This window comes from Diabrotica virgifera, chromosome 1 (genome assembly GCF_917563875.1).
Source record: "Diabrotica virgifera virgifera chromosome 1, PGI_DIABVI_V3a".
In the NCBI taxonomy this organism is placed as follows: Eukaryota; Metazoa; Arthropoda; class Insecta; order Coleoptera; family Chrysomelidae; genus Diabrotica; species Diabrotica virgifera.
In genome coordinates, this window is record NC_065443.1 from 235,061,854 (window position 1) to 235,081,527 (window position 19,674).

Genomic DNA, 19,674 nt, shown 5'->3' on the forward strand with positions numbered 1-19,674 from the left:
CATCAGCTTACGTATGTCAGGGACAGTTTTGTACATTCTAGTCTGGTATGTCGCCCGATGTAATGCAAGCACTTATATATTGATTTGACACTTCGAAGAAGTGGTGGAGAAGATAGTTCTGCAACAGTCTGCAATAGTTTTGCAACATTATAATCCAGTCTATTATTTCAGTTTAGTCCCGTGGTTCAAAATTTCAAGTATAGGGAGAAAGGAAACACATTAGAGATCTAGGGCCAAGGAAAGTGTTAAATGCCGGATAGACTAAAGCCAAGGGCAAACGTATTAGAAATTTCATTCCTCCTACTTTAAATTTTGAAGCAGAGGACTACACTGAAATATTAGATTGGGATGTTGCAAAACTATCTCCTCCACCAGTTCTTCAAAGTGTTTCAAATGAAGATATAAGTTCCTACATTATATCAGGCAACACGCCAGACTGGAATGTACAAAACCATCCCTGTCATACGCAAGCTGTCTGGCGGTACGTAGAGTTGGTCACGGAAGTATCGTCTAATTTATGTGGGACCCAATCAAGAGATGGATTCATCAAGGCAACACTTAAATCAGGGTCCATGCTGCCAAATTTTACCACCAAATCAAAATTTAAAGTTGACGTTTAAAAGCTGGATACAACTAAATGAAAAAGAAATGTACTATGTAAATAATGTAAAAACCACACACACATTGGTTGTATGGAGAGAAGGGTGTGGGTCGTGGGTGGAGTAAAAAGTGCAACCACCTTCTTGTTGTGAGTTCTGGGTCGTTTAAATATTATTATACAATATGTAAACAAGCAAAGGGCTTCACAATATAACAGAAAAAAGAGATAACTAATTGTTTTTTAATTTATCAAAATCATCAACAATTTCAAATTTTTATTGACTTTTATTTACCTTGCGTGATCGGAAGATATTCGTTAAGTGAGTAAAACTATTGTTTTTATTACTCAACCATGCAAACTGTTAATAAATTTTACTATAGCGATAAATAAAATGTACATGGAGAATAAATAAAAATTTCCGAAAAAAGGTAAAATTTCATTTTTTCATAATCTTTAGGCCCGTTGCGGGATCGGAACTCCGGAAATTTACTCCTCACCCCTCTCCAGGAGGGTCGTGTTTGGGATCATTCGATAGATAGATTTTTTTTCGGATCCTCCTTAACGAACTCCACTGTATTAAGGACCAATATATGGTAGGGGTACATTTACAGGGTACAAGGTCTCTTCCCATGTCATAATCTGACGCGCTCGAGTAACTGCAAAAATCCTTGCTTGGGCTCCCCTACCATAATGGATCCAAAAATCCCCGTTAATTAAAAACAAGAGGTCTTTGAAACCACATGTATCCTTTTTTTTATGACTTATGGAATGACGACCATGACAATTACCAAACAGTAGACTTAGAACCATCCTCCGCCTCTCAATAGACATTAAACAACGCAAACAGCTATTGAGAGACTTATCATAAATTTAAGCTTAAGATATGATGTGAGAAATGAAGCTCTAAGAAAAAGAAACAAAGTAAAAATTTCGAAGCAATTGCAAAATATATATGGAAACGGGCTGGATATATATATCAAAAGAAAGCGAAGAGAAGTGGGCAAAGAGAATAATACAATAGCGACCAAGAACACATAAATTAGGCATAGGAAGACCTCAAAAGGCATGGATCGACGACATTAAAGAAAAGGCAGTAAAAAGCTGGTAAACTACCCTCGGAGATCGGTGGTAAAAATTACACCCAACATAACAAAATTCAGTTTGGCAACACTGTGTGAATGTTGATAGTAACATATCCCTTTTAAGATAAACAGAACTGTAATTTAGTCCAGACAAATTAAGATATTTTTTTGCCAACCAAAATGAGATTTTTCAACCAAATAATGTTTCAAGTATATGATGTGCAAAATAATTATAAATTGGGTTCTGTTAATGAGCTTGCTTTTTGTCACTAAAGTAGAAAAAACTTTAAATTTATTCTTTATAATCATTATCGTCCAGTTCTCGTCTTATTATTTTCACTGTACTAATATCCGTTGACTAATTTACAATGATTAATGCGATGTTAAAACATCTAATCGTTAGCGGCTTCTGGAATGTCTTAGACATATCTAATTTTATTGATAAAAGGCGCAGTCTCACCGATTTCCACTTGAACCATACCAGATAGCTCTTAACAGGTGAATATATAAAACATAAGGGAGGCCTATGTCTAGGACGGGAATAGAAGAGGCTGTTAAAGAAGAATAAAAATGTGGGTATTATTGGGTGTCACAAAGAGAATCCCTATATTTTCTAGCTGTTAAATAAATATCTTACTTGATAAACTATCTTAATTTTTCGATAGTTCTGAAAATCATTTAGGTATTATTAGAACAATGATGTAGATATGAATGGTGTAAATGTCAGATAAACAAAGGTTGGCAGACGAAATCAAATAAAATATTTCATTAATCATACATAAAAATTTTAAAACACTTTTTATATTTTTCTCGAAATTTTCCAGATTTTCTAGAAGTCTTTAAAATTAAATTGATTCATTAAAATTTTACTTCTTCTAATACAATCACATTTTTTGTTTCTGGCGTTGGTTTGAAACCTTTAGCCACGTAATTAGTAATAAGTAATGTGTAGTGTACGTGGTGAGTAAGTGTCTTGTTACTTAGTAAAGTCGGCTTTATTGTCTTTACAAAGAGACGTTTTCGAATCCGAACGTCTGCGGACCCTCAGGTGAGTATCGATCCCACAGGATAGAAACTATTTTCATTTATTAAATTTTTTAATCAAGAACATTTCTCCAACCAGCCAGGATTCGTACTTATCAGTTTAAGGTCCAAATGTAGGCGCTCTTACCACTCAGCATTGAGGGGTTAACAATCATATTATACTATTATACCACATTTTAATTGAAATAAAACACATTTCTAAATAAATAATATTTTATTTACAGTAGCAATTTTTACATTCTAGTTTTCTTTTTTAACGTTGTTCTGGTGCCCATTGGCAGTTACATGTGTGGCAGGTTTCTTTGTATATGCCTTCAAATAGAAGTTACCGAACATGTAAAAGAAGAAAGTCGCTTCCAAAAACAAGGATATACTGAGCAATCGAGGTACATGGCAGCCCTTGATGAGTAAGTGGAGTGAATGAACAGCACCTATTGCAAACTGAATCTAGAAAAGAAATACTATTAAGCATTGCATATTTATGAAGTGTACATTTGGTTAGATAGACGCAAAAAATCTATTTTCTCAACTAGTAGTTTTATCTGGATTAAAGCACACGCAGGATTTGAACATAATGAGTATGTCGACTTATTAGCCAAAGAAAGCGTTTCATCCGATACCAGTATTCTACATAAAATAACACTGACTGATAGTATAATCTCTTTCAAGTCAACACTGCATCGGGAGTGGAGCTACCAGTGGAAGGAATACTCTTTTGTGAATCAAAATATATACTCGTTAATTCAGCCCGATATTCCCAAATTTCCTTGGAACAAGTCTTGTAGAGCTTCTAGAAAGTACATAACTTCTATTATTAGAGTACGATTCGGGCACGCATGTTATCCAAAGCATTTATTTAAAATACAGGTTTTGGATAATGATAAATGTGAGCATTGTGAAGAGGAAAGTGATTTAGATCATATATTTTTTGGTTGTTCTAAAAATACAATTTACTCATCTAAATTAATAAATGATTTATTAAAATGTAAAGTAGCAACTCCTTGGAATATACTATATTTATTATCACTTGGTTCTGTAGATGTATACAACTCTTTAATTAACTTTTTAAAAGACAGCAAATTATCATTATAATTCCCTTAAACATTTTTAATTAATACCTTTGGTAGTTAGTTGTTTTAGCTGTTAAGCTTAGTGTTACTTAATACCTTTTAGTTGTTATCTTTGTTTTAAACCTGTTTTGTATAACTTGATAACTTGTATTCCTTATGTGTCTGGCGGTATGACGGTAAGTCTAAGCCAAAAAAAGAAAAACTAGTAGTTTTCTTACTGTCGATTTTTATTGCTGTGAACAATAGTATACACTTTTGTCTTTAGACTGCTACTAAGTAAATATTACTAGTTATTCCTAGTACCTGTTATGATTATTTTGAAGCGAAGATTGTATATTAGCGTTGTACTAATTTTTCTGTAATGAATGCTGAGGCGAGCATCACGTACACGTACAGTGCACAGATTCTAAAGGTGTCGGTGGGGGATGGCGTCTATGCGCATTATTATAGTCAGTGTATGAGAGAGAAAGTAAATATTATTTGAAATAATGAAATAACAAATTTTATATTATTTATTTGCAAAAAGTTGAAGATTTCCATTCTTGCAGGAATTTTATGGGCTTATCTTTCCAAAAGTTTCAATAACCCTTAAAAGTAGTTGAGCCTAAACTTACAAATTCTGAAACATGGATGAGAACATTATTTTTGTAACTCCTTTAAGAGTTTCACAAATACCTTTTCACCTTTTAATTTATTCATAATGTGATCATATAACTTTATATTCCACAAAGTTGATATTCTTCGTATGTGTTTCAAAATGAAATTATCTGATTTTCATCCCACTTATTGTAAATCAGTGTCATCCCACTCATTTTAAATAGAACAAATAGTGGGCAAGCGGCAAGTAAACTAACCGGTCTGTCAACTTCTAGCAAGCGCTTGCCGACAAGTAGAAAGTGCACTTTCCTGTTATTTACACATGGCAAGTTTAGTGGCCGCAAGCACTTTCAGCCAATAAACTTGCCAAGTGTAAATTAGGCTTTAGTAATATGTTGAATTAGTCGTGTACATCACTTTCCCACACGGGCGGATACCAGAACGGAAGACGAGGGTAGTTATAAGGGGTGAAATTCGCGGTTTTTATTATTTTTTTTGTGACGCTCATGATCGAGATGATGATTATTCCCATATTTTGATGCACTATATCGATCACTAATGTCACAAAAAACTCCTTATAATTTTTTGTCCCCCAAGCAGCATTCCGCCCCAAGAGGTTTTGCTTAGTTACGTCATGATCTACTTATTCCCAAATTTTGGTGCACTATCTCGATTACGAACATCACAAAAAAACCCTTATAATTTTTATATTCACCCCTGCCCCCACCCCTTTGTCGCCAACGCAGCGTTATGCCCCTGGAGATTTTACTTAGTTACGTAATGGCCTACTTATTCCCAAATTTTGGGGCACTATCTCGATCACAAAGGTCACAAAAACCCCTTATAATTTTTATATTCACCCCTGCCCCACCCCTTTGCCCCCACGCGGCGTTTCGCTCCTGGAGATTTTACTTAGTTACGTCATGACATACTTAGTTGCACTATCTCGATCATGAGGGTCACAAAAAAATAATGAAAACCGCGAATTTGGCCTCACATAATTACCCTTTTATTCCGAAATTTTTTTGCACTATCTTGATCGCGAACGTCACAAACTCCTTATAATTTTTATATTCAACCCTGCTCCCACCCCTTTGCCCCCATGCAGCCTTACTCCCCTGGAGATTTTACTTAGTTACGTCATGACTTACTTATTCCCAAATTTTGGGGCCCTATCTCGATCACGAGCGACTTTGACCCCTTATAACTACCCTCGTCCCCCGCTCTGGTTTCTACACGTGTGCGGAAGTCATGCACAGGACTAATTCTACATATCCACGTATAGTTTGTCAATATTACTTATCACGAGCAAAATCCGTTTCTATCTCTCCGAATACTATGAGCAGCTTTAGGGGATGGGTACGTATTTTCGGCTGCAATGCTATTCAAATGGGGATTTATTTTTTCGAATCCTGAGAAAACTAATAAGTATTTTTGAAAAATTTAAACGCAGAATGAAGGATTACGTTCCTAGAGAGGGCCGAAAGTCCCTGAAAACTTCTATAATGTTTATTTTAATAAATTACAGGGGTGAAAAACTAAGAAAAATATAGTGTGATTTTTAATTTCAAATATCTCATTCAAAAGAAACTTTTTATTCATTCTAAGGGAGTTTCAGCCCTCGCTAATAAAGTATTTTTTTCAATCTGCGTTTAAATTATTCAAAAATACTTATAGCTTTTCTCAGGATTCGAAAAAACAGATTACATTTAAAATATATTGAAAACTTTGACAGGCGTCAAAATGTTTCTTTCCTCTTGAAAAAAGATAGATATATGGTATGATACCATTAAGCTTTATTCACACTTGGCAAGTGTACTGGCTGAAAGTAAGTACTTGCGGCCACAAAACTTGCTTGTAGTTATCCATCCCCATATATTCAATTTATTTTTTAGTACATAGTTAGTACCAAATGGCTCCAAGTAGTGTGTCAAAAACAGGAAAGACGAGTTTAGATTAGAGATTGGATAAGGCGTAGAAATACTCTGGGTTGGTCAACAAGACTGGAACAGGAGATGAAGACCTCCATTCTTATAATAATTTTATAAGTTTAACTGTTAACATTAATTAAAAAAATTAAAAAAAAACTTAAAGAAAAAAATTACTTTACACAGGATTCACAGGATTTAAACCTCCGATGTGTTGAACTGGGTTGACATCTTATCCTAGTGACAAAAAAAAAACAAAAAAAAACAAAACAAAAAAATAAAAATGAACGCAATTATTTTAAATATATCATTAATATTTTTATTTGTAAAATGTATACACTATGTGTTATTGATATCCATTAAGTATAATATAGCTATAGTATTAATTTATTAACATAGTATGTATGTACATTAGCTGTAATGAATAGGTAGAATTAGACAAATTTTTATATATTTATAATAACCATGTTTCACTAATTGACAATTACTTTAATAGATTTACATTTTATTGAGACTGGCTGAATGACTATTATCGTCCAAGCCAAAAAATTAAAAAAAAAACAAAGAACAAAAAAAAAAACACACATTAATTAAATCTAAACTAACAAAGTGTAAAACATGGAGGAGAAGTCGGATTTTTGAAATAATATAAGTAGAAGTAACATCATGACATCTTGGTACTGGTGATAGTTTAGCTTCCTTGCAGTATTTCTAAATAGTGGGTAAGCAAGGAGTAAACTAGCCTGTCTGTCAACTTCTAGCAAGCGCTTACCGAAAAAAAGCAAGTGCACTTTCCTGTTGTTTACGCACGGCAAGTTTAGTAGCGGCAAGCACTTTCAGCCAGTAAACTTGCCAAGTGAAAATGAGGCTGTAAAATTTGCAATGAAAGTAAAAAAAATAAAAAAACTACAGTTTTCTTTCCTGTATCACCTATAGACGTTCCAGTAGATTCCAGGATCATTGACCAATATAAAGAAACAAACTAGACAAAGGTGTAAATTGCTCACTTATTTTTCGTTTTTTCAAATTAAGTGCTTAAATGTTGTTTAAACAAAAATCACAGATGCTCTGTATAATTTCATAATCAGTAACATGTTTATACCTTAATGCTTATAATATATCAGACTTGATACAACTACTTTTTTGTCAAAATCAATTTTGGTAATTTTTTAAAATTATTTTTCCCTAAAAAGTCAAAAAAATATTTTTATTAGATATTAATATTGTAGAAAGTTGACCGGTGTAGGATTAAACAAAACAAACGAAGAAACAATTATCTGGAAACAAGAAAATATTAAATTTGAAATTGGAAATCATTATAATATTTTTGTATTATTGGGTAAATACAAACATTTCAAAATAAACCTTGTTTTTAATAAATATTAATATTTCTAAAATAAAATTTAGGTGCTATACTAAGCTTCACCTCAAAAAACCAGCAGCTTACTAGATCAAACGAAGAAATTAAGAATTTTTCTGTGCTACTATAGTATACGGTCTACCTGTCCATATCTATTTTAGTGTGCAACATAAGTAAACTTTGTTTACTTATAAGACACCAACGCCAACTAAAATAGTAAATTAATATAACAAAATATTAATTTCTAAAATTAAAATAATAATTCTTCTGATTTATGCGCCTTATTCACTTTGTAAAGATTTTTTTGTGGTAGTACATATTATCTGCATATGCGGTTAAACAATACCCATATTATTTATAGTCTTTTCTCCCCTCAGAATGGTTTGGGTATCTTTACAAAGGGAATAAAATGCATAAATGAGAAGAATTACCATCTTCATTCTACAAACTAATATTTTGTTTATTTATTATTTTAAATGGAAATAAGCCAGAAATTTCATTATTCTCAGCTAAAATAGTAAAATAGAGATATAACGAAGTATTATTTGTAAAATTAAAATAATAATTGTTCTTATTTATGCGTTTATAAACGCATGCTAAAATAGCACCAATTTTTCTTCTTATTTTGTCGGGTAATATTTACTTTGGGTTATTCTTTTATGGCAGTGAAATATTTTTATACCTCTACCTCCGGTAAATGGATCATACTTTTTAAAAGATATTAATAAATAATACTGTATAACGAGTTTCTTCTCCACTTCCAGATCAAAACTAGTTTTTTAGCAGTAAATCATTTTGTTAAAAATTATGTTTTTTTAGGTGCGCCTTATTAGATTTTGATTGTGTGTAACCTACAGAATTTATTTATTATCAAATACGGTTGTTAGGAATATCCATAGCAAACCTCAAACGTCATTTGATTTGCGTTTAATATACTCACGGAAAAAATATTGCATATATTTTGAAATTATCATGTGAAGTAAATTTTTAGGGCTACAATGTGCTTTAGCGTTTTTTTAATGTTCATTCAGCTAATGAACATTTACAATTCATAATGGTCATTCACCCAATCATATCCCAAGTTCGGTTTGTATTTTCCACGACGAAATACCACTCCATAGCACTGTGCCACTACCACCAAAATTAACACTCTGTATGAAGTTACAGTTGGTATACCGTTCAGCATATGGAAGCATGATTAACAAAACTTCGTCTGCAGAACAGTTGGAGAACGTTATATTACCGGTTGTAACCTCATTCAGTGTGCTGATTTTGGTGGTGGCGGCATAGTGCTATGGAGAGGTATTTCTTGGAAAGGACATACCGAATTTCTGATTGGGTGAATCTCAGCTCACATGTACATTAAAAGCATTTTAGAATATTACGTGCCAGCATTTACCAGTCATATTGGATATGCCAGATTCGTGCTAATGCACGTTAACGCCCATCTTTATGTCGCTAGGATAGTGAATATTTACCTTGATTAGATTCGAACCAGCATTGATATGACACTTTCAAATCTCATTCGGAAAATACATAAATCCTAAACCTTTGACATGGGAAGGGATAAGGATTGCAGCACAAAAAATTTCACTTCATCATTATTTCAAAATATACAATATTTTTGTCCGCGGGTGTATACCTATTGTTTTAGTAGTATTGCTTACCAACTGTAATACTGTGATATGCTTCTTCCACCACAAATATTTCTGAACTGAAGGTCCGAACGCACTAAGCATGTAGTACGTGTACATCACAATGTGTATAAAGCAGTTTATCATTCCATATAGGGTCATCTGACTTTCTGGAAAATATTTTACTGCACCCCAGCACCATAACGGCATAACGGCGTGGTGATAGACGTGAAGAAAAGATACGTGCTGATCTTTTTTTCGTAAAACGAAAAATACCTGCAAAAAATTATCTGAGAATACTTGCAAACCATGCTTATGAGATGTGATTGTAGATAGTTATAATGAAAGTATACGGGGTGCGGCATTAGTGGGATGAACTCAAAAAATTATTTAGGTAAATGTTGAAGCGTAGAAAGTACCAAAGCTACATTGAAAATATTTTAAAATATACATTATATCTATATTAATCCATATTAATTTTTGTATACAGGATTGGTCGAAACTTGCACTGATTATTTTCTGCGTTTTCTCAAATGGAGCAACGCCCTCTATGTGAAATAAAATGTTATTTATGGTATTTTATTATTTATCAAGAAATTTCTATGCCTAATTGGTTTTATTTGTAATGGTAGGGGAGCAAAGTATGCTAAATGTGCAATCACTCGAGCGCTTTGGGGACCTATTGGGTTGTGAAGAGTAGGTCCTAAAACCAAAAAAAGTTAAGTAAAGTTTTCCATTTTAGTGGGCGCTTGCCATTTTTTAATTTAATTTTCCATTTCCAACAATCGTTTTTTCCGATTATAACGCCATCTATCCATAATTCGAAAAAATGTTTCGAATAAAAGTTACTTATTTTTACGTAAGGAATCCAAATCTGCAATAAAAAATGAGGGCTCCTATTTAAGATTTTAAAGTAACCCCCCACCCCACATCTATGGGGAGTCGTGTTTGGTGCCATTCGATAGATTTTTCAAAAATATTGAATAAGTGTATTTTACAGTTTTTCGATCTGATGTTCATTTCGCGAAATATCGCGGGATTCGTATTTAAAATATTAAATTTACCCCCCACCCCTCTCCGTGGGAAGTCGTGTTTGGTATCATTAGATAGATTTTTAAAAAATATTGAGCACATATTTTTTAGTTTTTCGATCTGTCATTGATTTCGCGAAATATTCGCTTTTTTCTTGTGAATCTTTGGGACTCACCCATTTCCTTACGCCCGGCTCAAATCGTCAGATTTTTGAAATATACACTCTTTTGCATGTACTTAACTTACCTTATCTTAATCTGACAATTTCGAGTTTTTTTAAGAACAGAGTTTTTTTCGGGCCCCCCTTAACGAACTCCCCTGTGTTAAGAGCCAATCTATGGTAGAGGTACATCTGCAGGGTACCAGGTTTCTCCCTATATGCTAATCTGACGCGCTCGAGTAACTGCAAAAATCCCCGCTTGGGCTCCCCTACCATAAGTTAGTAGTGATTTTTTGGACCAGACATTAATTGTAACAATAGGTGACATTTTATTAGGTTGGCCGTGAAAATATTCTATCAAATATAAGTTTTCGGCAAAAAAACCTAATGATCTAGACTGAATATTATAATGATATGGGAGGATATATATTAAAAAACCTATACAAAATTTACAATCAAGATGCAGTAGAAATAAACAAAACAAGACACAAGACTAAGTTTTCAATCAAATAGCACATAAAGCAACACTAAAAATATTACTGTACATCCCACCAGATTGAAAACAATAACAACTTTCTCTGGTTACACTTCCGAGGCTTCTAAAATTTGCAAGCCATAACGGATGCTGAGACTAAAGAAGGTGAGGGAATTTTACAATTTATAATGCACGTCCCATCTGCCCAGCGTGGTCAAGTTTCAACGAGAATGGTTCCCTTCGTACTCCAATCAGAGTAAACATGTAAATCAAAAATTAATAACCATTTTCAATTTCGTTGCAACGCGAAACTACAGCCGCTTTATATTCTAGTTCAATCAGAGAGTGCAGCAAGCACCTCTACTGGTTTCGGAACTGATCAGTCTCTCATCAGGAGGCACATATTCTGTTCTCTCTGACCCAACCAGGACAAACTTCGGCGTGCAGTTACGGATTGCAATGAACGAAACGGCAGGGATGCCCTAGCGGCCCACCTGAAACTGGTAGAAGTGCTTGCTGCACTCTCTGATTGAATTAAAATATCATGCGGCTGTAGTTTCGTGTTGCAACGAAATTGAAAATAGTTGTTCATTTTTGATTTACATGTTTACTCTGATTGGAGTACGAAGGGAACCATTCTCGTTGGAACTTTACCGCGCTGAGCAGATGGGACGTGATTTATAAATTGTAAAACTCCCTCATCTTCTTAAGTCTCAGCATCCGTTATGGCTTGCAAATTTTAGAAGCCTCGGAGGTGTAACCAGAGAAGGTTCCCATTGTTTTCAATCTGGTGGGACGTAGAGTAACATTTTTAGTGTTGCTTTATATGCTATTAGATTGAAAACTTAGTCTTTTGCTAGCAGTTGCCGCTAGGGCACCTCTGCCGTTTCGTTCGTTGCAATCTGTAACTGCACGCCGGGGTTTGTCCTGGTTGGGTCAGAGAGAGAAGGATATGTGCCTCCTGATGAGAGACTAATAAGTTTCGAAACCGGTGGTGCTTGCTGTACTCTCTGATTGAACTAGAATATAATGCGGCTGTAGTTTCGTGTTGCAATGAAATTGAAAGTGATTATTCATTTTTGATTAACACAAGACACGTTAAATGCTACTAGGAGAATTACAATGTATATACATTGTAAATCCTAAATCATGATTTCCAAAGTTTATACATTGTAAATTATGATTCGGGAGTGCTCCTAGTAGCATTGAACGTGTCTTCGTTTGTTTATTTCTACTGCATCTTGATTATAAATTTAGTATAAGTACTTAATATTGGTGTTGTGAAAAATGTTAATGAAAACACGCAATATCCTACCTAGTTGTGTATGAGTCATAAGTTGCACTTTTGCTTAAAAGTTTGATATTAGACTATTTTTATATATTATCATGTGGCCTTACTACTATTATTATCATGAATTTTTCTTATGAGGAACTCATTGATATGGTTTTTGTATGTACTAGTAGGGGATCACTAGCAATAATAATTATCGTTAGTAATTCCCTTATAAATGGCAACCAATAAGAGAAGATTTTCAAGGTTAATTAGAACCATTTCAAATTTCAACAGACTGGACAAATAGCTTGCACGTTTATCCCAATCCCTTTTTTCAGTTCCTCATAATTTGTCGAATTAGATCTAATGCATTAAGTTCGAAGTGACAGAAAAAAACGTACTTCTATGATTATTATACATAAAACTTTGAAATTTTTGTATTCGTTAAAGGTGTAAGAGATGCGTAAGAAATAAAAAGTATCATAATAACATTTTTTGTAATATTAAAATACAGGGTGTTGTCCCATTTAAGAAAATTCAAAAATTACTCATTCCAAATTTCGACCAATTCTGTTTACCAAAAATCCAAAAATAAATATTTCGCTATATACAAGGAACTATATTGCAAAAATGTAGAGCTGAGAACTATGTAGGAATTGGTTGAAAGAATGAATACAGGAAATATATACTTACTGTATCAAATAATTCTACAAACTTTGATAAATAGTAGCCATACGAAACATGCATTATCTAAAACAAACGATTTTTTACATATAATAGATATTTCATAATTTCTCACAAATATATACATACCTTAATACCAGCTCCCTCTATTAAATCTGGTAACCTTGGCGATTGGCATTTTATGTCATATTTGATAGGGTACCATCCGGCAAATAAGAACTAGAACATTTTAGAACATGTTAGAATAAAAAATTGAACACATTTTAAACGAATTACATAACTTTAACTTTAACAAATATAGGCGGATTAATCACCAGAGTTAGATCAATGTAAGCAATAAAATAAAAATTAGATAAAAAGCCGGAAACACTTTCAAAATTAAAAAAATTATAGGTATGAATAGACCAGTGTATTTCGGAAAAAAATAAATCGATTTATAAATTCAGCACCTATTAGTCTGGTAGATAGAGTAAAATTTTTACGGTGATTTTGACACGGATTCTATGAATTTTATTTTGGTGGTTGGTACTTGTTTGATAACGAAAATGTCTGTCAGCTGACGCGACTCCGGGACTTTTTAGACCAGGACGCATCTGTAAAAATATTAGTACATTTGGACGTTGAGAGGTGACACAAATTTTTTTGCAGAAATTGCTTGAAAATACCTCAAATAATAATATTCGAGTTATCCTCCCTCTCAAAAAGGTCCGGAACATTGTTTAAATAATCAAAATGTCAAAAAATTAAGGAAAAATTCGATTTTTTTCTTGGTTTTTTGGTTATAACTTTAAAAGTATTCTTTTCGGGGAAAAGTTGTACTGACATAAAAGTTGCGAAACTAAATTTTCTACAATATAGAATTGGTTAAAAATTTAAAAAATAGTTAGCCTTGTTGCAAAATAGCAATAATTGCGAAAAAACCATACAAAAACAAGTATTCGCATTTTACGTTTTTCAGCCATTTATGCTAAACCTAGGACCTTCATATTTCACCCAGAAAAACTTTATGATACAGTAAAACAATACTGTAAATTTAATTAAGATCGGTTTAATAGATTTTGCAAAATAAATTTTGCAATCCAGCTTTCCCAAAAAAAATTCATTTTTTCAAAATGTTACAGGACTGAAAATAAAGCAGATAGCAAGTTGAAATTATTTTGCTTATAGAAGTGTACTGTACCTTTCATTTGCAATTTGAAAAACTAAAATCGATTAACCGCCACGGCGTCAGGAATTTTTTTAAATAAACTTTAATTATTGGTGCTACGCGCAGGACAGCGGATAGTTTGCTCTGATTGGGCATTACAGTGACCTTTGATAATGATTGATACATTTTAATTTTTATTACATTTCGATATAAATAAATAAATTTGTTTATTGCAAAATAAAAACACATATTCTATCCTTTGACATAACACTGATTTTAGCAAAAACTTTCTTTGTTCTTATATTTTAACTTAGAGAATAAAAGTTTATTATTTTTAAACATATGCAATTGTTTAAACAATATTTCACAAACAATAATATAATTAGTTTGATTTTTGTGGAATTAAAATATTAAAATAACAAAATATAGAATAAGAAAATAATATATTAGGTAAAGATTCGAGGAAATTTTGGTGGAAATCAACTTGTGTGAATCCAACACCGCTGTCCTGCGCGTAGCTCCAAAAATTAATGTTTATCTAAAAAATTTCCTGACGCCGTGGTAATTAATCGATTTTAATTTTGCAAATTGCAAATGAAAGGTACAGTACACTTCTATAAGCAAAAAAAATTCAACTTGCTATCTGCTTTATTTTCAGTCCTGCAACATTTAAAAAAATTATTTTTTTTGCGAAAGCTGGATTGCAAAATTTATTTTGAAAAATCTATTAAACCGATCTTAATAAAATTTACAGTCTTGTTTTACTATATCATTAAGTTTTTCTGGGTAAAATATGAAGTTCCTAAGTGTAGCATAAATGGTTGAAAAACGTAAAATGCGAATACTTGTTTTTGTATGATTTTTTTCGCAATTATTACTATTTTGCAAAAGGGTGACTATTTTTTAAATTTTTAACCAATTCTATATTGTAAGAAATTTAATTACACAACTTTTATGTTAGTACAACTTTTCTCAAAAATGAACAGTTTTAAAGTTATAATCAAAAACCAATAAAAAAATCAAATTTTTCCTTCATATTTTGACATTTTGATTATTTAAACAATGTTCCGGACCATTTTGAGTGGGAGGATAACTTAAATATTATTATTTGAGTTTATTTCAAGCAATTTCTGCAAAAAAACTTAAGTCACTTCTCAACGTCCATCTCAAAACAGATGCGCCCTTGACTATTTAGGCAAGAAAAATAATATGAAAGTAGATGGAAAAAATCCTAGAACTTATATGTCAAATATTTATCTTCATGCCTTACACTCAAAAGAATTTAGTTCGTAATATTGATTAACAGTGTTTATTGAATACTATTTCGTTGTAACAACAATTAAGTTTTTTGTTTCAACGAACTTTTAGACATTGACGAATGTATTTGGTTATTGTCACAATGATTGAATGATAATTGTGAAAATACCTAGAGTACATTAATCAATAACACTCAATTTATTCAGCCAATAACTTAGTTTCGTATATTTAATAAATAATGTTAATTCTGGCAGAAACTCACTTTCTTGATTTCGTAGATGACAAGATATTACCTTGGTTTATCGTGACAACGTACAAATTCCATTAAAACAATGTACAAATGTTGTTAATATAGAGTAAAATATGATTATTTTATAGATGTAAAATGATTGTTGTGACAACGAATGCATTAGTCAATCTACTATTGCGTTTAATAACCACAATTAATGCGGTCATGGTGAGAATAAACGTAGTTGTTGAGACAATAAATGTTTTGCTTGACTATTTGAAATGTAACGGCTTTTCCTTATCGTTATACCTCTAGCTTCTCTGTGTTACCATTATTTAAAAAAGAATTATTTGTTGAACCATGCTGTTACCTCTGCCGAAGTGCCGAATAATAATTTTATTTCGTTTCCAAGTGTAGTCCGTAGAAAAAGAAAGTTTTCATGTGTCTATTATCGTGAAATTTCGGTCGTATTATTTTTAAATGTATTAATTTTTTTCGAATCCTGAGAAAACTAATTAGTATTTTTCAAAATTTAAACGCAGAATAAAATATTACAGTATTATCGAGGGTCTGAAGTCCCTGAGAAATTATATAATGATTATTTTAAGTCACAGGGGTGAAAAAGAGAAAATTTAGTATGCTTTTTAATTTCAAATATACCATTCAAAAGAAACTTTTTATTTATTCTAAGGGACTTTCATCCCTCGGTAATAATGTAATCTTACATTCTACGTTTAAATTTTTCAAAAATACTTATTAGTTTCGATCGAATTAGATCGAAAATTAGATCTAAATTTTGCACCTACGCTCTCAAAAAGGACTAATACCCCAGGCTGTGGGTGAAAAATAGGTCGATTTCAGGATATAATTCAGAACTTTTTGAAACATACCAGGTGTTGTAAAGGACGATGCCAGGAATAACTTCTACTAAAATGTAACCAAAAATATTGTGCGCTTTCTTTTATTGCGATTTTCATTTGTTAAATTTGCATTTTTTAATGATTTTTAATTTTGCCGCTTAGGATATTGATTTTAGAGAAAAACATTTTAATAGAACGTTGTAGTAAATTAAAAAACCTACAATTTGGGGTACGGTAAGTTTAATTTGGTTAATTGGTTATTGCAAAACAGCCTGCGAAAAGTCCAAAATGGCCGTTTTTTCAATTGCATTATTTATTGTACAAATATATTTTTTTATTTTTTTAAGCTTTAAAATGAAGATCTTTCAATTCCAAACATAAAAAAAAATTTAAAGCCAGATTAACGAATTTGTTGCGTAGATATTATAAGTTGTTTATCCCAAGAGGTCAAATGTCGAAGGCTATAATTTTTTAAAAAAAAATCGTAGAGAGTTGGTGAAACATCTAATCTCCTTCTAAAGAGTTATATTTTCATATTCCCATGTAAATAAATGCGTAAAACATTTTTAAACCTCTAATTTTTGGGTTTGAATATAAGGGGGCAAATTTCGTTAAAATCATTTAGAGCTGAAGCGGCCCTGTACATCCTATGAGTTTTTAGCTTACAGATTATTATTGCTGAAGATGAAACGAAGATTTATAAAAAAACAAAATATTTCTACAACCAACTGAAGCCGAGATAATTTTTGGGTTTGAAAATAAGGCGGCAAATTTCGTTAAAAACATTTAGAGCTAAAGCGGCCCTGTACATCCTATGAGTTTCTAACTTACAGATTATTGTTGCTGAAGACAAAACGAAGATTTATAAAAAAAAATAAAAATTTTCTATAACCAACTGAAGCCGAGATAATTGTTTTTTTTTTCTTAAGTCGTAGTGCCTTTATTTATTTTTTCATTGTTATACAGTGTGTCCACGGATGGGGTGCCCAAGAGGAAAAACTTTTTTATTTTCAATTTTAGCGAAAAATGTCATTCTTGATAAAAAGTTTTGCTTGTTCTAAAACCCCATAAAATGAAATAAAATTCAAGTTTTTCAAATCCTGCTTAATTTTATAGCCAATTTTATGTAAATCAAGAATCAAAACTTTTTATCAAGAATGACATTTTTCGCTAAAATTGAAAATAAAAAAGTTTTTCCTCTTGGGCACCCCAACCGTGGAAACACTGCATAAATATAATAATAATAATGTTACTTCTTACTATAATATACAATATAAAACTTTTTCTTCTTGTAATGACTATTCTTTTTGGATTTCACATATAAAAGTTTATCAAGAAAAACAAATACAGTGGTAAATAGACTGTATATTATAATGGTAATATTATTAAATTGTTTTCTGCCAAAATTTAATACAACTTACGTAAAAATTTTCCGAGCGCGCGGAATTGAAGCGAGCCGGGCGATTTGAAAAATTCGGCCACTTGCAAAAGCATCGATTTAAAAAATAATTTTTAATATTTAAATGTAATTATATTTTATAATAATTTTTATTTTAAGATAATATTAGTCTTTCTTTAGTCAATGACTGTAAAATAATTTCTTAATTGTTATAAATAAAGGCACTACGATTGAAAAAAAAAACAATTATCTCGGCCTCAGTTGGTTGTAGAACAATCTCGGCCTCAGTTTCAGCAACAATAATCTGTAAGTTAGAAACTCATAGGATATACAGGGCCGCCTCAACTCTAAATGTTTATAACGAAATTTGCCCCTTTATTTTCAAATCCAAAAATTATCTCGGCTTCAGTTGGTCGTAGAATTTTTTTATTTTTTAATAAATCTTCGTTTAATCTTCAGCAATAATAATCTGTAAGTAAAAAACTCATAGGATGTACAGGGCCGCTTCAGCTCTAAATGTTTATAACGAAAGTTGCCCCCTTATTTTCAAACGCAAAAATTAGAGGTTTAAAAATGTTTTACGCATTTATTTACATCAGAATATGAACATATAACTCTTTAGAAGGAGATTGGATGTTTCACCAACTATCTACGATTTTTTTTTTCAAAAAGTTATAGCCTTCGACATTTGACCTCTTGGGATAAACAATTTATAATATCTAAGCGACAAATTCGTTAATCTGGCTTTACAATTTTTTTTTATGTTTGGCATTGAAAGATTTTCATTTTAAAGCTTTAAAAAATAAAAAAAAATTATTTGTACAATAAATAATGCAATTGTAAAAACGGCCATTTTGGACTTTCGCAGGCTGTTTTGCAATAACTAATTAACAAAATTAAACTTGGCATAGCTCAACTTGTAGGTTCTTTATTTACTACAACTTTCTATTAAAAAGTTTTTCTCTAAAATCAATATCCTAAGCTACAAAATTAAAAATCTTTAAAAATTGCAAATTTAACAAATGAAAATCGCAATAAAAAAAGCGCACAATATTTTTGGTTACATTTTAGTAGAAGTTATTCCTGGCATAGTCCTTTACAACACCTGATAGGTTTCAAAAATTCCTGAATTATATCACGTTTTTTCACCCACAGCCTGGGGTATAAAGTGTTATACATTTTTGGAATCACTATTTCAAACGCTTTTAAATGAGCTGTCACATGATGTACTTTCCCATTTAAAAAAATCAAAGTTATGCATGTCACGTGAAGAGAAATCGTGTAAAGTCCGAAACATTGATGTTATAATATACTTTGATTATTTTAAAAATCGACGTGTCCGAGCATTTTGCTTATGTGCTAAAAATAAATAAGTTAATAAAGGGGGTGGAGTGTACCACTTATTCCAGCGCACTGTATAAGTGAAATCATATGAGAAATCACACAGTGTAAAGTCTATTAGGTTTAGGACAAAAAAAGGGGATTTAAAAAATTATTATTAATCAATATCATACATTGGGTTAATGCATTCGGTAATTATTAATATAAAATACGTTCATAGTAGGAATGAAAGAAACTGATTGTAAGAATGAATGTAAGAATAACCGTAATAATTGCTTGTAAAAGTAACCGTATTTATTGTGGGAATGAACGGAATTAATTGTAAGAATGAACGCAAATAATTGTAGAAATAAACGAAATACGTTAGGAAAAATAACACTGTTATTGACACAACGAATAGTCTTCGTCGGTCAATTAACGACGTTGTTGTTTCAATGAATAGTGGTCGTTGACTTAGTGAACAGAGTTCGTAATATCAATAAAGTGATATTATGGTATACA

At 31.8% G+C, this 19,674-nt stretch overlaps 1 protein-coding gene across 3 annotated transcripts in view; it reads right to left on the bottom strand.

The window, feature by feature from the left end:
- Positions 1–2,922: 2,922 nt before the first annotated feature.
- The window catches only part of LOC114333247 (elongation of very long chain fatty acids protein-like), a 351,442-nt gene continuing 334,690 nt past the window's right edge, over positions 2,923–19,674 (bottom strand). For all 3 annotated transcript variants that reach the window (XM_050647870.1, XM_050647880.1, XM_050647876.1), the window contains exons 6-9: positions 13,070–13,159; positions 12,950–13,006; positions 9,350–9,592; positions 2,923–3,174 (exon numbers count right to left, since the gene is read on the bottom strand). In XM_050647870.1, coding sequence (XP_050503827.1) covers positions 2,968–3,174; positions 9,350–9,592; positions 12,950–13,006; positions 13,070–13,159 — 597 coding nt within the window. In that variant the 3' untranslated portion in view covers positions 2,923–2,967. The remainder of the gene's footprint in view (positions 3,175–9,349; positions 9,593–12,949; positions 13,007–13,069; positions 13,160–19,674) is intronic.